This window comes from Nyctereutes procyonoides, unplaced genomic scaffold, assembly GCF_905146905.1.
Source record: "Nyctereutes procyonoides isolate TBG_1078 unplaced genomic scaffold, NYPRO_anot_genome, whole genome shotgun sequence".
Lineage (NCBI taxonomy): Eukaryota > Metazoa > Chordata > Mammalia > Carnivora > Canidae > Nyctereutes > Nyctereutes procyonoides.
The window spans coordinates 13,857,475-13,879,053 of record NW_026575146.1 but is presented as its reverse complement, the minus strand read 5'-3'; the positions used below and the strand labels follow the sequence as shown (position 1 = coordinate 13,879,053).

The window sequence follows — 21,579 nt, the reverse complement described above, 5'->3', positions numbered from 1 at the left end:
AGAGTTACATAGATTGCTACTATTACTATGGTTTATTGTCTGTGTTTATAATTGAACGCAATGCAGAATTTCTGTTAGATGTCAGGAAGATAAAGACGTAACGTTTTCTCGTCAAGTATATGCCCTCTGTAACCTGAATTCTGTCTACCTCAGGCATTTAAAGATGACCCTGGATTGGCAATTCCTGTTTTAGAATGAACACTGTTTCTAAGCCCAGTTGGTTTGCACAAATTGCAGAGCTCTGAGGTTGTAAGTTTTTCATATAGAAATACCAGAGATTTATACAAGTTTTAAAACAAAGGGACCTGCAATTAGAAGCAGTATTGGGCAGCCCGGGTGGCTCAGCAGTTTAGCACCGTCTTCATCCCAGGGCATGTGATCCAGGAGACCCGGGATCAAGTCCCATATCGAGCTCCTTGCATGGAGCCTGCTTCTCCCTCTGCCTGTGTCTCTGCCTCTCTCTCTCTCTCTATCTCATGAAAAAATAAATAAAATCTTAAAAAAAAAAGCAGTATCAAAACTCTCTGTCCCCCGCTCCCCACCCACCCTGGCGTGATCTGCCTTCCCTCCTCTTGTTCCTTCTGTCATTGGGATAACTAGGTTAGAGAGAGCAAATTACTTTCTAGCTTTGTGAGTGACCCTTGGCCTGCCACCATCCCAGATGTTACCATCAAGATCATTCCTTCTTTGGTGTCAGGATCCAGCTTTCAGTCTCTATTACCATCTAGATGCTTCTAATCAGTCAGCTTGTCCCTAATTTCTACCTTTCTTAGAGGACCTCAGGTGTCTGTGACCCTGCAGAACATTTGAAAATTTTAGATTGTGCTTTCTTTTTCATCTAATATGACAGGCTGCCTGGAGTCAAGGAAACAGTGGATGTAGTGCATTGAAATGATTTCCCATCACAAAGCTTTTGTGGTCTTGGCTTAAGGACAGTCCAGCTAAAATTCTGCCGTTTTAGTATTATCATTTGCCCCTGTAGTTTCAGAGTCTCTGAAATCGCTTTAACCATTAGGGTCTGAAGTCCTTGCATCAAAACACTTCTAACACTGATCTTGATAAGCATAGCAATGATTATGATTGAGAGAAAGGCACCAACTGACTTGGTTTAAGGATGGGAGATTTTTTTAATGACAGAGGGTTTGGAAAACTACAAAGATGTTTACACAAAACAGGAAACTGTGAAGCTTGCTTTCACATGGTTGGACAGGTTTCCATGCTCCTGCAGTTCTCCATGATGCATAGCTGTGCATTGATTCTTTGTTGGAATGAGCCCATTATTGTCATCTGCAAACTCCCCACACCTCCCCTCCCCTCGACTTTGGTTGTGAATAAATCTGCTCATCAGTGTAAGTAACAGAGAAAGCAAACAGCTTATTTCTAAGTGTTTCTAGAAGAGCAGATAATAATTTTCAGATGTCACATTCCTTAGCAGCGCTTGGCTTCAGCTTACCTGAATCTGTTTCTTCTCTGCTTTTCTGAGTATCCCCTCCCTCGTGCTCACTATGCTCCAACCAAGCTCTCCATTCCTTGAACTTGCTAAGTATTTATCTACTCATGTTCCCTCTGCTTGGGATTCTCTGCTACTAACTTGTCATATAGCTGCCTCTTCATCCTTCAGCTCTCAGCTTGTCAACTCCTCATAGAGACCTTCCTCTTTATCTCAAATGTTTATTGCATTTATTTCCCTTTATGGCATTTATCCCATTGTGTAATTATGCTATGTATTTATTTGTTTGATTACTTAATCTTCTCTCTTCCGTAGTCTGTAATAATCTCCACAGTTCCAAATACAGCCTCCCACACAATATGTTCTCAATAAATATTTATGGAATAACGAATGAATGAATTATGACATTGTTACAAGAACCAGCTGCGCACAAACTTACACATACTAAGTAATAACTGGCATATTTCTATTATGAATTACAGTATTTTTGTATCACAGACAAAAATGGAAGTAACTCTACAGATATTATTTAATTGGAGTCTAGGTTATATGGTAGGAAAATATCCATTAGGTACTAAGTAATTTGGCTGTTATAAACTTGTTGAGATGCATTTGAAAAATATCACATAAATCCACAGTAATATTATGTCTCATTGAGTATCATAATAAAAAATTTTTACATAAAATGCTTTGTTACACATATAATTAGTATATAATATGGATATAAATTCTTCAGTAACTTTATTAGTTGATTTTTTTCTTTTATGCATTATTATTATTGCCTTTTAATTTTTATACCTTACCTTTATTACTGTTTTTAACATTATCATTCTTTCTTCCTTTTCCTCTGCATTTCTCTGAGCCTTAAGAAATTGTTTTTTAGTTGCACATATGGAATTTGATGCATGGCGTTTCTTAAATTTTTACAAATTTATGTAATCTTGCTCTATCTTAATCTAGTGATAAAACAGTAAGCTATGTATATTTATTTTCATGTTACAAATTAGAATATGATCTATATGACTACACCATGAATTCATACCTTTTATTCATTCCTTTTTGCTTGTGCTTTTTACTACCACACAATTTGCCAGTTCATAAATAGCTTAGAAGCTTTGCCAATGAGGTTGGATTTGGAACTGTATTCTTATATCCTACTTAGGAAATGATCAAGAAAAACACAAAATCTTAGGTAATTTTTTTCCTCCTTCCTTTTATTTTCTTGGAGCATTTAGCTTAGAAAGAGGTCAGATGATTTGAGGGTGTAAGGTAAGAGGGATTTGGGGAAGGTAGGTTGTGGCGGGAGATCTTTAAGAAAAGTTCCCCATCCCCCAGAGCCCACCAGTTCACTGTTTGCCCTTATCCCTACCAGAGGAGAGAGTGACTCTCAATGAGTTAGGCCCTTCCCAGCTATCTATCTATCTATCTATCTATCTATCTATCTATCTATCTATCTATCTATCCTATTATTTTCCCAGCCCTCTATTTAAAGGGCGTAAATGTTTAAGATCTAAGCATGTTTAAACTTGGAAAAACAGAATGTTACATCAGAGAGGATAGTATGAGTAAGGATTACAGAATGGCCAAACATTTTGAATGTTTACTAGGTTCATTGAACAATGGGTCCTGTAAGTTAACTCAAAAGGCAGAAACTTTTGGATTGTATTTCCTGTAGGAAACTGGGCTTTCTAGACACATTTTTGAAAAACATTACTTTGTAGTTGAGCTGTTTTACCAGCAGGTGGCCTGTATACACACAGTTGTGCCCCTCATTTAAATATGAAGTGCTTTAAAGTAGATACAATAATAAGTCTTCCCTCCATCCCTTTCATCTCCCCCACCCAGCACGCGCGGGCACACATACACACATACACACTCATGTAATTTTTCATATTCTTACACAAATGGTAGCATACAATACATTCTTCTGCCCCTTTTTCTCACTTAAGGGTTCATCTTGGAGATTCATGTATATCAAAATATGAGGAGACTCAAAGATTTTATGTTCATAGAGCATTCCATTGTACAGCGGTCCCATCATTACTTAACCAGCCTCCTGTTGATGGCAGTAGGTAGTTTCAGTCTTTTGTGCTTATCAACAATGCTGCAATGAACGAAGCTGAGCCTGTATCACTTTGCCTGTGCGTGTCTCTATGGATTGTTGAAGGGCACGGAGGCTTGCAGTGTCCCTGAATTGTCCTTCACAGAAGTAGCAGGGCAATAGGAGTGCCTGCTTCCCTACCCCTCTGATAGATGAGAGCTGTGTTTTCTCATATAGTTTACTGTGCATGCCTCTCATTAGGAATACTGTTGAGCATTGTGTCATAGATTCCCTTTCCTAGGAACTTTCTATTTATGACTGTTGTTCTTTTTTCCATAGCATCGTTGGTATTTTTGTCAATGATTTGTAGGGGATTTTTGTATACTTAGTGACATTACCATTTGACCTGTGATTAAGAGTTGAAATTTTCTTTTCCCAGTTTATTCTTATATTTTACTATTATAGCTAGTTCACATTGCCATACTGTCTCATGCTTTTCTTAGCTCTTGTTTATTCTTCCATATGAACTTGAATTTCAGGTTAGGAAGAAATAAAAGCTCTCTGATCATTGTTATCAGTTATCTTCATTTAAAATTTTTCCATTAATGCCTTTTCTCTTTATTATTTTGATTAATAGACTTCAAGTAGACTCCACTAGTATCATCTGACAGTAGAACATTATGGTCAACACTGGGCTTTTCTTACTTGATAAAGAATTGTGTGTTAGTCTTCATACTTTCAGAGAAGAGGATACAGAGGAAAGAAGTAAGAAAGACATAAAGATAGCCTCTTCTAGAAATGATTCCTTATGTTTTCTGTTTTAGTAAGCAACAATTTGCATAACTAGTTCTCTTTCAGCTTCCAAAATATGTTGTGTATACAGCTCAAGGATTTTTTTTTTTTTTTTTTTTTTTGTCAAACAAAAAAGAGTCACTCTTTTCAGTAAACATTTTAATTATCTTTCAGGGTGGCTTATGGTGTTTTGGAGGAAATGGACTTCCTTATGCTGAAAGTTTTGGAGAAGTTCCTTCAGCTACAGTGGAAATGTTCTGCTTAGAAGCTTTGGTAAAACATTCTGAGGTAACTTACATTTTCAGAATGTAGTTTAGTTTTTATGATCATAATGAAAAAATTGTACATGTTGGTTCATTCAAGGGAAGTAATCCTCATTTTTTGTAAAAGAAAAAAAGCTTTTTGCTTGTTTTAAAATTTCTGCTTTTTCCCCCATTTAATTATTAGAATTGATAGTCATGATATAGCACAATACATATTTCATTTTTGCCAAGTATTTCTAAAAATGTATTTAAACTTACTTGCACATAAAAAAGCAATCCATTGTCTCAATATGGCATTGACCTTTGAATTATACTTTTACTGCCTTTCTCAGATCATTTTTACAAATATTATCAAGTAGTTAATTTTCAGTAAAACATTTGCCAGAAATGTAGCAATATGGAAAAGAAGTAAATTGGGTGACCATACTCTTGAATTTTAACCAGAACAAGTATTAGTGGTTTTTAATTTTTTTGCACTTATGACAACTTTCCTTTCATGATCATAGTTTGATTTTATTTATTTATTTAAAGATTTTATTTGAGAGAGAGAGAGGTGGGGAGATGGGGCAGAGGGAGAGAAAGACTCTCAAGCAGACTCCATGGTAAGAGCAGAGCTTGACACAAGGCTCGAACTCATGACCCTGAGATCATGACCTGAACTGAAATCGAGAGTCAGATGCCCAACCAGCTGAGCCATCCAGGTGCCCCCTGGTGACTTTTTGATTTTAAAAAGAAAAAAGCAACAAACTTTTTGGTGCTCAAACATGAATGTATAAAAATCACTCAGGAAGTATACTTTAAAGTACATATTTCCTGGTCACCTCTAACAGTTTTAATTTAGTAGATGTGGGCTTATGTCCAGAAAATTGCATTTGTAACAGGCATTCTTGGTGAGGCTATTGGAAGTGGTTCATCCCACATCATGAGAAACTCCATCCTAGAGAATTTAAACTCTCCAGTTTGATTTTGCAATCCATTAGACATGGCAGAAGCATTTTTGGTTGGGGTACCTGGCTGGCTCAGTGGTTGTGTGTCTTTGGCTCAGGTTGTGATCCTGGGGTCCTGGGATCGAGTCCCGCATCAGGCTTCCTGCAGGGAGCCTGCTTCTCTCTCTGCCTATGTCTCTGCTTCTCTGTGTCTCTCTCATGAACAAATAAATCTTTTTTAAAAAAGCCCAGCATTTTGGTCATCTCCAGTTTCCACCAGTGGAGTTAGGAATCAAGTACAAAGCAGAGGTATTAGCATTGTAGTTCAAAAGGGCACGTGGGAAAACAAGCTTGAGTTTTTGCAACTTAAGGCTAGTTTCTTTTTTTTTTTTTTAATTTTTATTTATTTATTTATTTATGATAGTCACAGAGAGAGAGAGAGAGAGAGGCAGAGACACAGGCAGAGGGAGAAGCAGGCTCCATGCACCGGGAGCCCGACGTGGGATTCGATCCCGGATCTCCAGGATCGCGCCCTGGGCCAAAGGCAGGCGCCAAACCGCTGTGCCACCCAGGGATCCCCTTAAGGCTAGTTTCTGAAGCAATAGATGCATCTTCAGTGGAAAGTACATAGAATACCTTTCCAGAAACTTCCAAAGTCATTACATATTTCACTGACATATGTCTAAAAGTCATACTTTTCAATGTACTAAAAATATGATAAAATTCAATAAAAATTTAGAGAATAGAGATTGTTACATATATGTGACATGGTATCATGTCAGTGAGTACAATCAGTGATGGGAAGAGGCCAAGGCCGCGCCAATGACCTTGGCACACTATGAAGACTTTCCATAATATTACATATTTCCTTTGGCTTTCTTTTATTTCTTTTCTCCATTAAAAATCCATATCCTGTTTTATTTCTTTTTTGTTTTACCACTTTAAACATCTTAAAAGATCTTTCTCTTTAAATATTTTTCTGAGTCCTCTGAATTTTAGGAGAGCCCCATAGCTGTGGGCTTGTGTGGGGTGGTGTGCCGACTGCAGATGGTACTTATCTCTGGGAGTTCTTACATGCAGAAGCAAAATCTGCTACTTGCATGGGGTTTTTCTTCCTGTTAACATGCGGCAAGTTTTTCAAGCATAGGGAACCTTTTTAAGTTAGCTTCAAGCTATCCAAAGTATCACTATAAATTGAAACAATTGTATAATAATGACATTGTCAGGTTACACATCTCACCAATAGATAAGCAGAGTAACTTTAAGAATAAAAATTTCAGAAGTCCTGGTGAGATATGCCTTAGTTGCTTCAGTGATTTTTTTTTTAAAGATTTTTTTTATTTATTCATAAGAGACACAGAGACAGAGAGAGGCAGGGACACAGACAGAGGGAGAAGCAGGCTCCATGCAAGGAGCCTGATGTGGGACTCGATCCTGGAACTCCAGGATCACGAAGTTAGGCGCTAAACTGCTGAGCCACCCAGGCGTCCCAAGTTTCAGTAATTTTTAAGCACCTCTCACATAGATGGGGATTTGCTTATTTATTCAAGTAAGCTGAGATGGGAGTTGTAGGTGGGCCTCTGTCCTTGAGCAGGAAAGAGTCCCCAGGCGGTGCCGTCAGCATGCTGTCACCTGGCTAGTGAATTTGTGCAACATAAAGTGAGCTTTCATTAATTTATTGTACTAGATATCTACACATTGTGATAAAATTGAAGCAAATGGAGGCTTACAGCTACTTCAGAGGCTGTACCAGCTGCACAAGGATTGTCCTAAAGTACAAAGAAATATAATGCGTATCGTTGGAAATATGGCTTTGAATGAACATCTTCATTCTACTATAGTTCGCTCAGGTAACGCCTTTATATACTGAGTATTTTGGGTCTGGTCCTTTATTCTTCTTCCACCCCCACCCCTCATGATATGTTAATTTTTTTATAGACTTAAGACTTTGCTTAGGGTTAATTATGCATCCTTAGAGCATGTCATTTTAATAGGGGTACAGAATTGCTTGAGACATGTGCATCATCCACACCTAGTATAATCGGTATATGGACAATCAGTCACAGAAGAACAGTTTTTGCCATGATGACCATCTAATTGTTTATATCATTTTTGCTATAGCTTGGTTAACCAGGAGGTGTACTCAGAGTATAATTAGTGATTTTCCCCCTTGCACCTAATAAATTGCTGGTAGGAAGATCATTAAGACCATGCATATATCCTGTTCCTCATTTATTTCCTGTCTTATCCAGTCTTTAGCATGATGGTTGCAAAATGATAATTTTTTTTTTTTAACTGCAGCATGCCTTCCCTGTGTGCTTTTTCAGTATCTGGCATTTTTTTGTAAGCAGGAGCCCTTCTCTCTCCTTCCATCTGTCTCCTTCCTTTCTTCCTTCCTGTCTCTCTCTCCTACCCTCTCCCATCAGTATGAGCACAGAGATTCCTGCTTTGTTTTTTTTTTTTTTTTAATGGTTTATATCTGTAGTTAACATTTGATGCCAGATTGTCTCTGTTTTGGTTAGTGGGAGCCCAACAAACTGGCTCCCCATGTCCTTGCAATATGCCAACCTCACTTCGGGAGGAATTCGAATGAGATGTTCCAGGCTCATCTCTGAGGAGAAATGCAGATAGATTTTAGTGCAGATAGATTAGTAGAGACCAGGATCTGGATGCTTGGTGTGCCTATTGGTTCTGGAGTGTCTTTCAGTGTAGAAATAGAAAGCAAGATGATATATACAAATACACAGACACACAAATATGCATACATACGTGCACATAGACCTTGTATATGTTCCTATTTATTAGAAACTAATTTACATTTTTCTTATGTTTCTCTGGGTTTTTTTTTTTTTACATTTAAGAGAATTTTGATCAGTAGGAGTTTTTAATTTAATAAAGTCTCATTCAGGGATCAAACTTTCTATATAAAGTACTACTTACTGTGGGTTTTATTTGTTCCATCTTTTTAGATTCTTAAGGTAGAAACTTAGATCACTGATTTTAACCTCTTGTTTCAGTTATCTGTTGCTGTGTATCAAAGACAAAATTCATTGGTTAAAATAGTAGTCATGTATTTTTAGTCATATATTTTTCATGAATCTGAAACTCGGGCATGATTTGGTAGTGGAAGATACACTTTCAAGATTTCTTGCTTAATTACCTGGCTCACAAACTGGTACTGTTTACCAGCTGGGACTGGGAACATTGACTCCTTTCCACGTGCACCTCTGCATGCAGCTTGGGCTTTCCTTAAAGCGTAATGGCTAGGTTTCGGGGCAAACATCCCGAGAGAGCACCAGATATAAGCTCTTTTCTTTTTATAATCAAGCATTGGAAGTCATTTCTGCCATGATCTATTGATTAGAAGCTAGTCACTAAGGCTGGCTCGTATTCAAAGGGAGGAGTTTTGGAAGGCGTTTTGACTCATCACCTCTTGATGGAAAATAGTGTCAAAGAATTTGAAGACATGTTTCAAGTCACTACAATTTAGTGTTTAAAATGGTAAATTTCCTCTAACCTGCTTTAGATGCATCCCTCACATTTTGGATAATATTGTATTTTCATCGTTATTCAGTTTGACATGTTTTCTATTTGTGAATTTTTTCTTTGTCTCATGATTACTTAAAAGTGTGCTGCATAGTTTATAAATATTAAGGGTTTTCTAGATATTCTATGTCTCTGATTTCTAATTTAATATTTTATGTGTTCAGAGAATGTACCTTATAAGATTTTAGTCTTTGGAAGTTTATTGAGACTTACTTGATGGCTTGTGGTATGGTCTGTCGTGGTGAATGTTCTGTGTGCCCTTGAAAAGAATGAGTGCTCTCTAGTTGTTGGGTGAAGTGTTATATGTAACAAACCACATTGACTGACGGTATTGCTCAAATCTTCTATAGGTCTTTATTGAGTTTTGTCTAGTTCTATGAATTACTGAGAGATATGTTAAATTTTTAAACTGTGATTATGAGTTTATCTGTTTTTCCCTTTAGTTCTGCCAGGTTTTCTTCCTGGTAAATTATTCGTTTTTTAAGTGATGTCTCTACCACTGGGGATACTCCTTTTCTGTAAGTGTACTTCATCTGGTGTTAAAATAGCCAACTACCTTTTTGTTTTTCTTTTGAAAACATTTTTATTATTGAAGTATAATTGACATAAAATGCTGTTAGTTTCAGGTATATAACATAGTGATTTGGCAATTCTATACATTATGAAATGCTCACCATAAGTGTAGTTATCATGCATCACCGTACAACATTATTATAATATTATTGGTCATATTCCCTTTGCTGTACTTTTGATCTCTATGACTTATTTATTTTATACCTAGAAGTCTGTACCTCTTAAACCCCTTTACCTATTTTATTCAGCCCCCCACTCCCCTCCCATATGGCAACCACTAGTTTATTCTCTGTATGAGTCTATTTCTATGGGAGTTTTTTGTTTTGTTTTTTGGATTCCAGGTAGAAGTGAAACATATGGTATTTGTGTTTTTCTTTCTTTTATTTCACTTAACATAATACTCATAGTATTATGTCTATCCAAATTTCTGTTTGTCACAAATGGAAAGAACTCATTCTTTTTTATGGCTGAGTGATAGTCCATTACACACACACACACACACACACACACACACACACACACACACACCCCTTTATCCATTGATGTATACAGGTTGTTTCCATCTCTTGGGTTTTATAGAAAATGCTACAGTAAGCATAGGGGTGCTTATTTCTTTTTGAATTAGTTTTTTTATTTTCTTTGCCTTTTTTTTTTTTTAAAGATTTTATTTATTTTTTCATGAGAGACACAGGCAGAGGGAGAAGCAGGCTCCATGCAGGGAGCCTGACGTGGAACTCGATCCCAGGACTCCAGGATCACGCCCTGGGCCAAAGGCAGGTGCTAAACTGCTGAGCCACCCAGGGATCCTGTTTTTTCATTTTCTTTGGATAAATACCTAGTAGTGAAATTCCAGGATTGTATGGTATTTTGATTTTTAAGTTTTTGAGGAACTCTATTCTGTTTTCAACAGTGACTGTACCAATTTATATTCCCACCAAGAGCATGCAGGGGCTCCTTTTTCTCTACATCCTCACTAACACTTGTTATTTCTTGTCTTTTTGATTCTAGCCATTCTGACTGGTGTGAAGAGATAATCTCATCGTGGTTTGGGGTTTTTTGTTTTGGTTTGGTGTTTTATTTTTTTTTTTTTAAGTTTTTATTAGAGAGGAAGAGCACAAGAGCATGGGGACGGAGAAGCAGACTCCCTGCTGATCAGGGAGCCTGATGTGGAACTTGATCTCCAGATGGTGAAATCATGACCTGAGCGGAAGGCAGAGGCTTAACCAACTGAGCCACCTAGGCGCCCCTCCTTGTGGTTTTGTTTTGTTTTATTTTAAGATTTTATTTATTTATTCATGAGAGACAGAGAGAGAGAGAGAGAGGCAGAGACATAGAGGGAGAAGCAGGTTCCTCGCAGGGAGCCTGATGTAAGACTTGATCCCGCCCTGAGCCAGTAAGACACCCAACCGCAAAGCCATCCAGGAGTCCCATGGTTTTGATTTTTATTTCCCTATGATCACACTGGCTTTTTCTTCTGTTCGCATTACCAGTCTTTTATCTTTGCCCTTTCTTTTGCTTTCAGTTTTCTATGACTTTAAAAATAAGTGCCATGTTTTATAGACAGCAGATAGGTACATCTTTTTTAAAAATCTAGTTTGATCCTTTTAATTGGAATGGTTTGTTTCTTTACCTCTAATGTAGTTATGAATATTGTTTCCTTTTTTCCCTCCTTTACTGACTTTTTTTGGTTATTTGAGTGTCTTTTACATTGCTTTGTCTCCTCCTTTGGGTTTTTATATAGCATTATTTATGTATTTTTTTATTGGTGGTATCCTTAACTTATGACAGTCTATCTTGAATTATTATTATACTATCTTATATATAGCGTGAGATTCTTACAACAGTATAATTCACTTTCTGCCCCTTGCCATCCTCTGTGGTATTGTCATAATGTATTTTACTCCTACATATGTTATAGACTTTGTGATACATTGTTATTTTTAACAGTCAAATGATATTTTTAAAGACTATAAGGAAAAAAAGTTTTTTTTTGAAAGATTTTATTTATGAGAGACACACAGAGAGAGGCAGAGACATAGGTGGGAGGGAGAAGCAGGCACCCTGTGGGGAGCCCAGTGTGGGACTCAATCCCAGGACCCTGGGATCATGACCTGAGCCAAGGCAGACACTCAACCACTGAGCCACCCAGGTACCCCAAAAAGTCTTTTTTATTTGCACATTTATAATACCCAGTGTTCTTCCTTCTGTTCTATTTATCTACATGTACATCTGATACCATCTCCCTTCAGCCTAAAGACCTGGGTCTGCTGGACAAATCCTCTCACCTTTCATTTTCTGGAAGTCTTGACTTTGCCTTTGATTATCCCAGGAAATATTTTCCATGGATAAAGAATTGTGTTGACAGAGTGTTATTTTTTTCTGGTAGCACTTTAAAACTGTCATTCCATTCTCTCCTAATCACTGCTGTCTGATGAGAAGTCTCTTACTGCCACTTTGGTTCTCCTGTATGTACCTTGTCGTTTTCTCTCTGGCTTGGGGTTTTTATGTTTGGTTTTTAGCAGTTTGTGAAGTGTTTGGTTCCTTTTTTGTATTTATGCCACTCAGGGTCTGCCGAGCTGACTGAATCAGTGGGTTTATGTTTTTGATCAAATTTGGAAAATTTCTAGCCATCTTAAAATACTTTTTCTTATTTCCTTTTTGCTCTTTTTTCCTTTTGGGATCTCAGTCATGGATATTCGATCTCTTGATTCTGTTCCACACGTTGTTGAGAATCTCTTCATTTCTTTTCAAAAAAATTTTTTTTCTTTCTGTGTTTTACTTTGGATAATTTCTGTTGACTTATCTTTAGTTTCTTTAATGGAATAGCACCTTGATCAAATCAGTATTTTATTTAAAAAACAACAACACACAAAACACTTCCCTTAACTGGACCCTGGCTCTATCCCAAGTCTTCCATTCTCTTCCATCTAGCCCATTGAATGTCTTGGTCTCTCAGTTCCTTGGCCGTCTCATATTCATTTGCTTCCTTCTCCATTCCTGATTGTCTAGTTCTCCATTCCCGTGCCATACCTGGACCTAGTCACTGCCTAAAACCACCTCACCTGTAAAGTCAGTACTTCACCTCTCAGCGCACATCCTCTCATTCAAGCTTGTCTTTGCATCTGCTCTCCCAGGGACCAGTTTCATTCTCTCCAGGAAGCTATCTGTGGACCCTTTTGTTTTCTACCAACTTCTCAGTGCCTTTTGTTCCCCACTTCAGCTACATGTCCATGCTGCATCGTTTCACTCACATTCCCCTCAGTGTCCAAGTACTCCCTCTCCCTTCCATCCTCTGAGCGTGCCCTTGGTCAAGACCCCAGCACTAGGGAAAACCTGCCATCTGCTGCTGTGGCTGAGCACAGGATCATTGCAGGTCGGTCGTCACCTTCAGTGTCACTCAACAGTCCTGTTTCTCCAGTCAGCATGTCTTACTTAGTCCTAGCAATGATGATTTAAACCTCCTCTGCCTTCCTCAGACCTTCCACAGATTCTGTCCTCTCAGCAGATGACCTCTCCTCCTTCAGTGAGACAGCTGAAACCCTGAAAGGAATTTCCCTAGTTTCCCACTACCAAAACCAAACCAATCTTCTCCTTTTCTGCTCCTGATGATAGGAAAAGGGACATCTCTTGTGAGACCTCCAGCTATGCCTGGCTCCTGGCTCCTTTCACTGGCTCGGGAATTGCAGGTCTTCTAATCTGTGTAGTCAGCAGCTCCCTCTCAATGGGACTCTGATCAATACAGGTTAGGGGACAATGTGAAAAACAACCTAAGTTCTTGACACCGTATCACCCCAGTTTTTCACCCTCTCTTCTGCTTTTCCATTTTATGTCTAAACTTTTCAGAGTAACCTATATTCTTTTTGCTCAGCTCTCATTATTTCTGAACATTTGTTTGAATTCTGCTGCCTTACCTTGTATTTTTCTTTAGAGATCTTGCATCTTTACATATATATATATATACACCTATTAAGATATAGGTCTTAATAGTATCAGATCTGTAACTTTTTACCATTCAGATTTACAAAAGTTAAAAAGATTGGTAATATTCACTGCTGGTGAGGGTGTGTGAAAACTGTTCCTCTCATATATTGTTAGTGAGGCTTTAAATTGATTCAGTTTTGGGCAGCCCCTGTGCCGTAGCAGTTTGGTGCCGCCTGCAGCCTGGGGTGTGATCCTGGAGACCCGGGATTGAGTCCCACGTCGGGCTTCCTGTGTGGAGCCTGCTTCTCCCTCTACCTGGGTCTCTGCTCCTCTCTCTCTGTCTCTATGAATAAATAAAATCTTTAAAAAAATAAATTGATTCAGTTTTTTGATAGGCACTTAGCACTGTCTATTAAAAGAATGTATATAGCATTTGACCTAGTAATAATACTAGGTCAATAATACTAGTATGCTCTCCTACCTAAATACTCTTGGATGTTCTTAAAGATTTGTGTATGGGGAACCTGGGTGGCTCAGTGGTTGAGTGTCTGCCTTTGGTTCAGGTCATGATCCCAGGGTACTGGGATCAAGTCCTGTATCAGCTCCATCCAGGGAGCCTGCTTCTCCCTCTGCTATGTCTCTGTCTCTCATGAATAAATAAATAAGATTTTGAAAAAAAAAAAAGATTTGAGAATAAAAATATTTATTGGGATTTGTTTGTGGTATGGAAAAATGGAAACAACCTAAATGTCTGCCAGTAGGAATAATGGTTAAGTAAACAATGGTATACTCAAATTATGTTAAATGCAATAGTTGAAAAGTCGAGGAATGTGGAGAGCATTCCAAGACACAATGCTGAAGTATCAGATCCAGTCACAGAATAGTAGGAATAGGGATCCCTGGGTGGCGCAGCGGTTTGGCGCCTGCCTTTGGCTCAGGGCGCAATCCTGGAGACCCGGGATCGAGTCCCACATTGGGCTCCCAGTGCTTGGAGCCTCCTTCTCCCTCTGCCTGTGTCTCTGCCCCCCCCCTCTCTCTCTGTGTGACTATCATAAATAAATAAAAATTAAAAAAAAAAAGAATGAAATTCAAAAAAAAAAAGAATAGTAGGAATAGTACAATTCTGTTTAGGCAAAAGAAAAAAAGAAAAAAAAGAAAAAAAAGTATATAGAGCTATAGTGTATATATGTAGACGTTATAGGTATATGACCGAATTTTTAAAAAGGTTTTGAAAGGTCACCACCAAACTTTAGTTACTTTTGAGGTTATAAATGGAATTGGGAAATGATAGGAGTGCTAAAGTAGGACTTTGATTATTAAATGCTGTTTTTTGAAAATTATTTTTATAATTATGGTTCAGATATTACAGAATTTAAAAACACTGAATCTTAAAGACACAAGTTTTCCAAGGTGTTTTTGATGTTTTGTAAAAGGTGAAGCATCTCAGGCATTGTGAAAATACTTTGTCAACCAGAAAAAGCATAGAAATGGCTTGTGCCATGATTTCTCTCGTGTTTCCTTTCTTGGGATTCCATTAAAAATAAAGCCATATTTTTGTATGTATACCAGTGATATGCCTGTAAATCTCTACAGATAGATTTTTACAACTTTCTTATATTGTTATTATAAAGCTTACTTTAACACATTTGGAAGGGACATTTTTTGATATTACAAATTTGAATATTGTTAAAGAATGATTGGGCCTGAGATTTCTTTTGGATTATCATCACACTGATATTCAACACTTTGGCCACAGAGCATAAGAGGAGGACATAGGGATAATTGCTTTGTACTGAGTGCCACTGGCTTTGGTAAGGGCAGTTTTTATATGGATTAATTTATTAGAACCTTCTTCCAGCCCAGAGAGCCAAGTAACTTGACTAGGTTCCACAATAAGTAAGTAGGAGACAGAAATTTTGAGTCTACATCTCTGCCCTCAAGGCCCATGTTGTGTTATTGTAAATTATATAAATAACATGGGAATAGATCCAGTGGTAAGTACTTCAGAGAACATAGAAACGGCAAAAAAAGTTAAACCCACGTTTTTACAGAGCCCTCTCCAAATCCAACTCCTTTCTAAGAGATTATAACTATTAATTTGGTGCCTCTTTACAGACACGCAACACACACGTATGCATGTGTGTTGATACATATTTAAGTGGTTTTAAGTAACAAAAACATAGAAAAATAAATGAAGTCATACTGCACATGGTATGACTTTGTCTTTATAAAAATAATGATTCCAGGGTGCTTGTCTGGCTTAGTAGGTAGAGCATGTGACTCTTGATCTCTGGGTTGTGAGTTCAAGCCCTACTGGGTGTAGAGATTACTTAAATAGACTTTAAAAACAATCCATACTGTACAGTATAATCCCATGCTGTTGAAGAGAAAAAGTACATACAAGGTATACAGTATGTATATGTTAGGGGAACCTGGCTGGCTGAGTCTGTGGAGCATGCAACTCTTGATCTCTGGGTCTTAAATTAGAGCCCTACAAAGGGGGTGGAGCTTACTTTAAAAGTCATTGAGAAATCAAATAGCTGTCAAATACTGTGAATCTCTGAGCTGAGAAAAAAAAATGTTTCCTTCCTGAACCTCGTATTTTACAGACTTTCATATATCGAGCAAGCTCATTATTTTTGTAATATTCTTTTTAAAATTTAAATCTAATCAATATATACTGTTATTTTAGTTTCAGGTGTATAATGATTCATACATTCTATATTACTCAGTGCTCATTGTGACAAGTGTCCTCTTAATCCCCATCACCTATTTCCCCTATCCCATAACCTCCTCCCTTCTGGCAACCAGCAGTTTGTTCTCTGTAAGAGTCTGTTTTATGTTTGTCTCTTTGTTTCTTTCATTTCTTAAATTTCGCATATGAGTGAAATCCTGTGGTATTGGTCTTTGACTTATTTCACTTAGCATAATATTGTCTGGATCCATCCGTGTTGTTAGAAATGGCAAGACTGCATTATTTTTTAAGGCTGGGCACTATTCCACTGCATGTATATATATATATACCACAGCCTTATCCCATTCATCTGTGGATGGACACTTGGGTTATTTCCATATCTTACTCTTCCATATTGTAAATAATGCTGCAGTAAACATAGGGGTGCATATATCCCTTGAATTAGTGTTTTTGTTTTCTTTCTTTCATTTTCTCCTAGTAGAGGAATTACTAGATCACATGGTAATTCTGTTTTTATTTTTTGAAGAACCTCCATACTGTTTTCCATAGTGGATTGTACCAGCTTACATTCCTTTTTTTCCCACATCCTCGCCAACACTTATTTCTAAGTAAGCTCATTATTAAGAAATCATTTCTTATGTGCATTAAAGGCTGCTAATATGTCTGACAATGAGGATGAAATAACTAGAATTAAAACTGAGTTTAGTAATTCTTACTAAAAGCAGAATATCATTATTGATGACATCTCTAGTAATTGCAACTTTTGTTAGATTTTCTAAAAAAAGAAAATGGCTCTTAAACCCCTCACACCTTCTTTGAGACCCCCCCCCACTCCCCCCACCCCCCCACCTACAGGTACCTGGCTTGGGACATCATGTGCTGTGAAAGCCAGAGGACTTTAGGGCAGAATGGAGTTGGAGTATTCTTTATTTTCTGTGAGACAGACACTGGAGTCTGCCTTTCTCCTGACACTTTTAGTCAGAAACCGCTCACAGTCCCAGATGGAGTAGTGTGGGTATTGAGGGGGTTTGCTCTCTTTACCAGGTTGGGTTTCAATACTGGCAGAGGCAATGAAGTCTCAACGCATTATGGAGGCCTCACATGCTGCCAGAACCCTGGCTAATCTAGACCGAGAGACTATGCAAGAAAAATACCAGGATGGCGTGTACGTGCTACACCCCCAGTATCGCACAAGGTAAGAAAGCACACAGTCACTTTGTCTCCTGTGGGGACATAAAGCCTACAGGGCTTATCATTTTACTTTATTTCTACATAATTCAGCTGTTAAATACCTTACAAATAATCCCGATAACCTTATTTACTGATACAGTTTGTCCATAACAACTTCAGAAGAATTTTTGGGCTATTGTGGAAGTATGGAACTAGCTAAATCAATCGGTGTGATTTTACACCAAGGGCTATTCTTCAGGAAGATGGCGCTCACCTCTTGTAATGTGGTCCCCCTTAAACTTTGTAACATGTAGTTCTTTGTTTCACTACTTGTTTTCTGTAGATCTGAGTTAATAGCTGATTTGGATTGTAGAGGTTGGTCTGCATGGGAGAAGATAGGACATCATTCTATGCAGACAACCATGTTATATTAGCCTGGTTCTAGAACTCAGAAGGACTGGACAAAGTTTATGCAAAGTATAAAATTGTTCACTGGAAGAAGCAAGTTGTGATAAATTTGACTCCTGTTCCTTTTTAAGATTATTTCTGCTCACCATTTCCAGCTGTATCATTGCTGAGATAAATAAATATAGAAAGGACCACAATGAAAAATTATCTATTTCTTGGATTTTTCTCAGGCACTTTAAAGTAATACCTCAGAAAATAGCAAAAACATTTAATTGAAAAATGGATTGTGTGGTTAATTCCAATTTTATAGAATAAATGATATGGAAAAGTTTTTTTATATGTGTTGCATAATTGTGTACTAAAATAGCTTACAAGTCATATGCATCTACAGTTTGTAAAAATGTTATCTAGGAACATTTGGGTGGCTCAGTGGTTTAAGTGTTTGAGTCTTCATTTTGGTTTGGGTTATGATCTCAAGGTCATCAGATTGAGCCTTATATCAGATTTTACGTTGGGCATGGAGTCTGCTTAAGAATCTCTCTCTCTTAACCTTAGCCCCTGCCTCCAACTAAAACAAAAAGAGTCATACCTAAAGACTATGAATTACTTTAAAATCTCGCATCTTTTTTTTTTTTTTAAAGATTTATTTGAGAAAGTGTGTGTGTGTGCTAGTAGGGGGAGGGGGAGAGAGAGATAGGGACAATCTCCAGCAGGATTCTTGCTGAGCATGGAGCTGTACACGGGGCTCAATTCCTCAATCCTAACATGATCGGAGCCAAAATCAAGAGTCGGATCCTTAACTGACTGAGCTACCCAGGTGCCCCTAAATCTCATTTCTGATAAACATTTCCCTGATAAGTTTTTAAAAATCTCATTTCTGATAAACATTTCCCTGATAAGTTTTTAAAAATCTGTTTTGAAACTACTCTAGTATATTCCTAATTAGTTTCTTAAATACTTTTATTGATTTGTGGAATATTCTCATGAAATTCTTTGGAGGGCAGTCTATGACATGTTACTTCATTGGTCATTAAACTCATTACAGTTGATTTTGGTTGGTCTGCTTGGCTAGGGCTAGATCTAGCTCCATTTTCACAGAGAGTGCACACTTCATTTATGTCTTTGCTAAAACTCCTCACAGGGTTCCTTAGTACACCTGTGCTTATAGGCTTGCTTTCATGGTTTTATTTTTCTGTCATGTGAACTTGCTAAGTACCATCCACAGAATACCATATAGATTCTTAACAAAGCAGTAATGCATTTATTCTGCTTCTTTTTAAAACTCTCTCCTCTATCAGTCAGCCCATTAAAGCAGATGTCCTTTTTATTCATGGCCTTATGGGAGCAGCATTCAAAACATGGCGCCAGCAGGACACTGAGCAGGTTTTAACTGAGAAGATTTTAGAGGATGAAGGCAGGTATACAACGTGTTGGCCCAAGGTAAGGAAGTGCTAACTTTGCTAGGCCACCTTCTTCATGACACACTCTACCATCTCTTGCTGTTGATTTTGATTTGCTTATTTTTCTCTTTTTATTGGGATTTCTCCTCCATGCAGTTTCTCCCTCTCTGTCCCTTAAGCACACTTGTAGTATGTTCATGAGCAGCTGGGCTTGTCATCCTGCCTTCTGTTGTGTAATTTCTGGTTAGGATGTGGGCTATAACTTTATTTTTATTTTTTTTTAAACCTTAGAACTTTTTTTAAGATTTTATTCATTTACTCATGAAAGACACAGAGAGTGAGAGAATCAGAGACATAGGCAGAGGGAAAAACAGGCTCAATGCAGGGAGCCCAATGTGGGACTTGATCCCAGGTCTCTGGGATCACGACCTGAGCCGAAGGCAGACGCCCAACCCAGGCGTCCCTGGGCTATATTTATTTTTATTTATTTTTTTAAAGGTTTTATTTATTTATTCATGAGAGACACGGAGAGAGAGGCAGAGACACAGGCAGAGGGAGAAGCAGGCTCCACGCAAGGAGCTCGATGTGGGACTCGATCCCAAGACCCCGGGATCACGCCCTGAGCCAAAGGCAGATGCTCAACTGCTGAGCCACTCAGGCATCCCTGGACTATAACTTTAAAAGAATATTTCATTGAGTAAAAAATGAGCAAGGACCCATTTTTAGTTCACTCCTATTAAAAATGTAACAAATAATACATTCATAATAGTTAGCTAGTTCTGTGATTTTAATAATTATAACAATAGGAATACATTGAAGAAATAATTCTACTTTGGATTTCCTTAGTGATATTTCTTCTAAGAGCCTTAACTCTGGGATCAACACATTGAATGCAGTGTACCTAAAGCTCAGTGAAAATGGATATGTGTGTAGTTTCCAGGGCTTTGTACCACCATAGCTTTTTCACCTTCATGGAGGCTTATCCCACAGAGAGAATGGTTTACATTTTGTCTCTGACAACACTTAAGTGTGGAAAGTATGATCGGCCTAAGGTCCACAGATGGAACTGTGACTAAGTATCTGAGTTCTCAGCTTGAATCTCCAACCATCAGACTGTATGGTCTGTCCTAGGTCATAACTTTCTATGAAATGCTTTCTAAAAGCCAATTTGATCTGGAGTCCAAAAACTCCTTGCTTTTGGCTATAGCACATTAAAACTGAAAATATTCTCTTGAAACTCTCATTGACTTTATGCTATAAATATTGATGCCTCATTATGACCAGAAACATAAAAAGATAAAATGCTGGAACTGATTTTCTAGTCACCTTTTAACTTTATTCCAATGTAATGTTTAATAGTCATCAGTATCACAGTGGCCTTTAGTTACAGGTGTCAATCACTAGGAAACAACAGGAGCAGTGGAAATTCACATGTGTTGTTTTGTACCTTTTATTTTGTGTAGACATGGTTGGCAAGAGATTGTCCTGCTCTCCGAATTATATCTGTGGAGTATGATACCAGCCTTAGCGACTGGAGAACGAGGTGTCCTATGGAAAGGTAACAGAGAGGATGCTGTGGACTCAGAGCAAGGCCCAGGGTCCAGGCCACAAGTGGACCCTCAGGGGTGGAGGGGAGCTTTATCTTTTGATACTACAAACAGAATTTTATTATGAAAAGCCTAACCTTTTTTCTCTTCTATAAGGAGTTAATAACATGTAAACAATGAAATAGTATAAGCTTTAGATTAGATGTAGTGTCAGTGTTGGCCTCCTAAAGTGGTTCATTTATAACTATTCTAGTAATAAGGACTGTGGATTCTATAGCAAAATCTCCTTTACTCCCAGAAGTAAATGTGAGGCTTTTTGCTTTTGTGTTCACAAGTATATATTGGCTATAGGAAGCAAAGGAAAAGATGCTGTGTAATGCAGGCTGCCTGTGTCACTTTTATATCTTATGTGTCAATTGTATATATAGGAAGAAGAGCTCTGGGACCTAGAGTAGCTGATTCTACTTTTGACCCACTGTGTCATCTTAGACAAGTCATCTCACTTGTCTGGGAAGCTTGGTCTGCAAATTGAGAGCATTGGTCTGAATCACTGTTAGGAAGCTGAGTGCTGTCTGCGAATGGCACCCATGTAGGTGCTGGAGGAAGTGTTCTCTGGGGTCTTTCCTTATTGCAGCCAAAAGGAGCTTTGACAAACTGTTACTGCAAGGAGAGGATTTTATAGATAAACAGTTTGAAATTATCAGACTAGATAGTTTTGAAGTTCCCTTTTAGCTTGAAAATTACTTTTTAATTTATAAAGATTTTTATTTATTTATTCATGAGAGACACAGAGAGAGGCAGAGACACAGGCAGAGGGAGAAGCAGGCTCCATGCAGGGGGCCTGACG

The 21,579-nt window shown here is 37.9% G+C and overlaps 1 protein-coding gene across 2 annotated transcripts in view; it reads left to right on the top strand.

Annotated features, from left to right (window-relative positions):
- SERAC1 (serine active site containing 1) overlaps positions 1-21,579 on the top strand; it is a 66,238-nt gene that overhangs the window by 38,554 nt on the left and 6,105 nt on the right. For both annotated transcript variants that reach the window (XM_055310842.1, XM_055310841.1), the window contains exons 10-14: positions 4,458-4,571; positions 7,160-7,322; positions 17,252-17,402; positions 19,084-19,225; positions 20,649-20,743. In XM_055310842.1, coding sequence (XP_055166817.1) covers positions 4,458-4,571; positions 7,160-7,322; positions 17,252-17,402; positions 19,084-19,225; positions 20,649-20,743 — 665 coding nt within the window. The remainder of the gene's footprint in view (positions 1-4,457; positions 4,572-7,159; positions 7,323-17,251; positions 17,403-19,083; positions 19,226-20,648; positions 20,744-21,579) is intronic.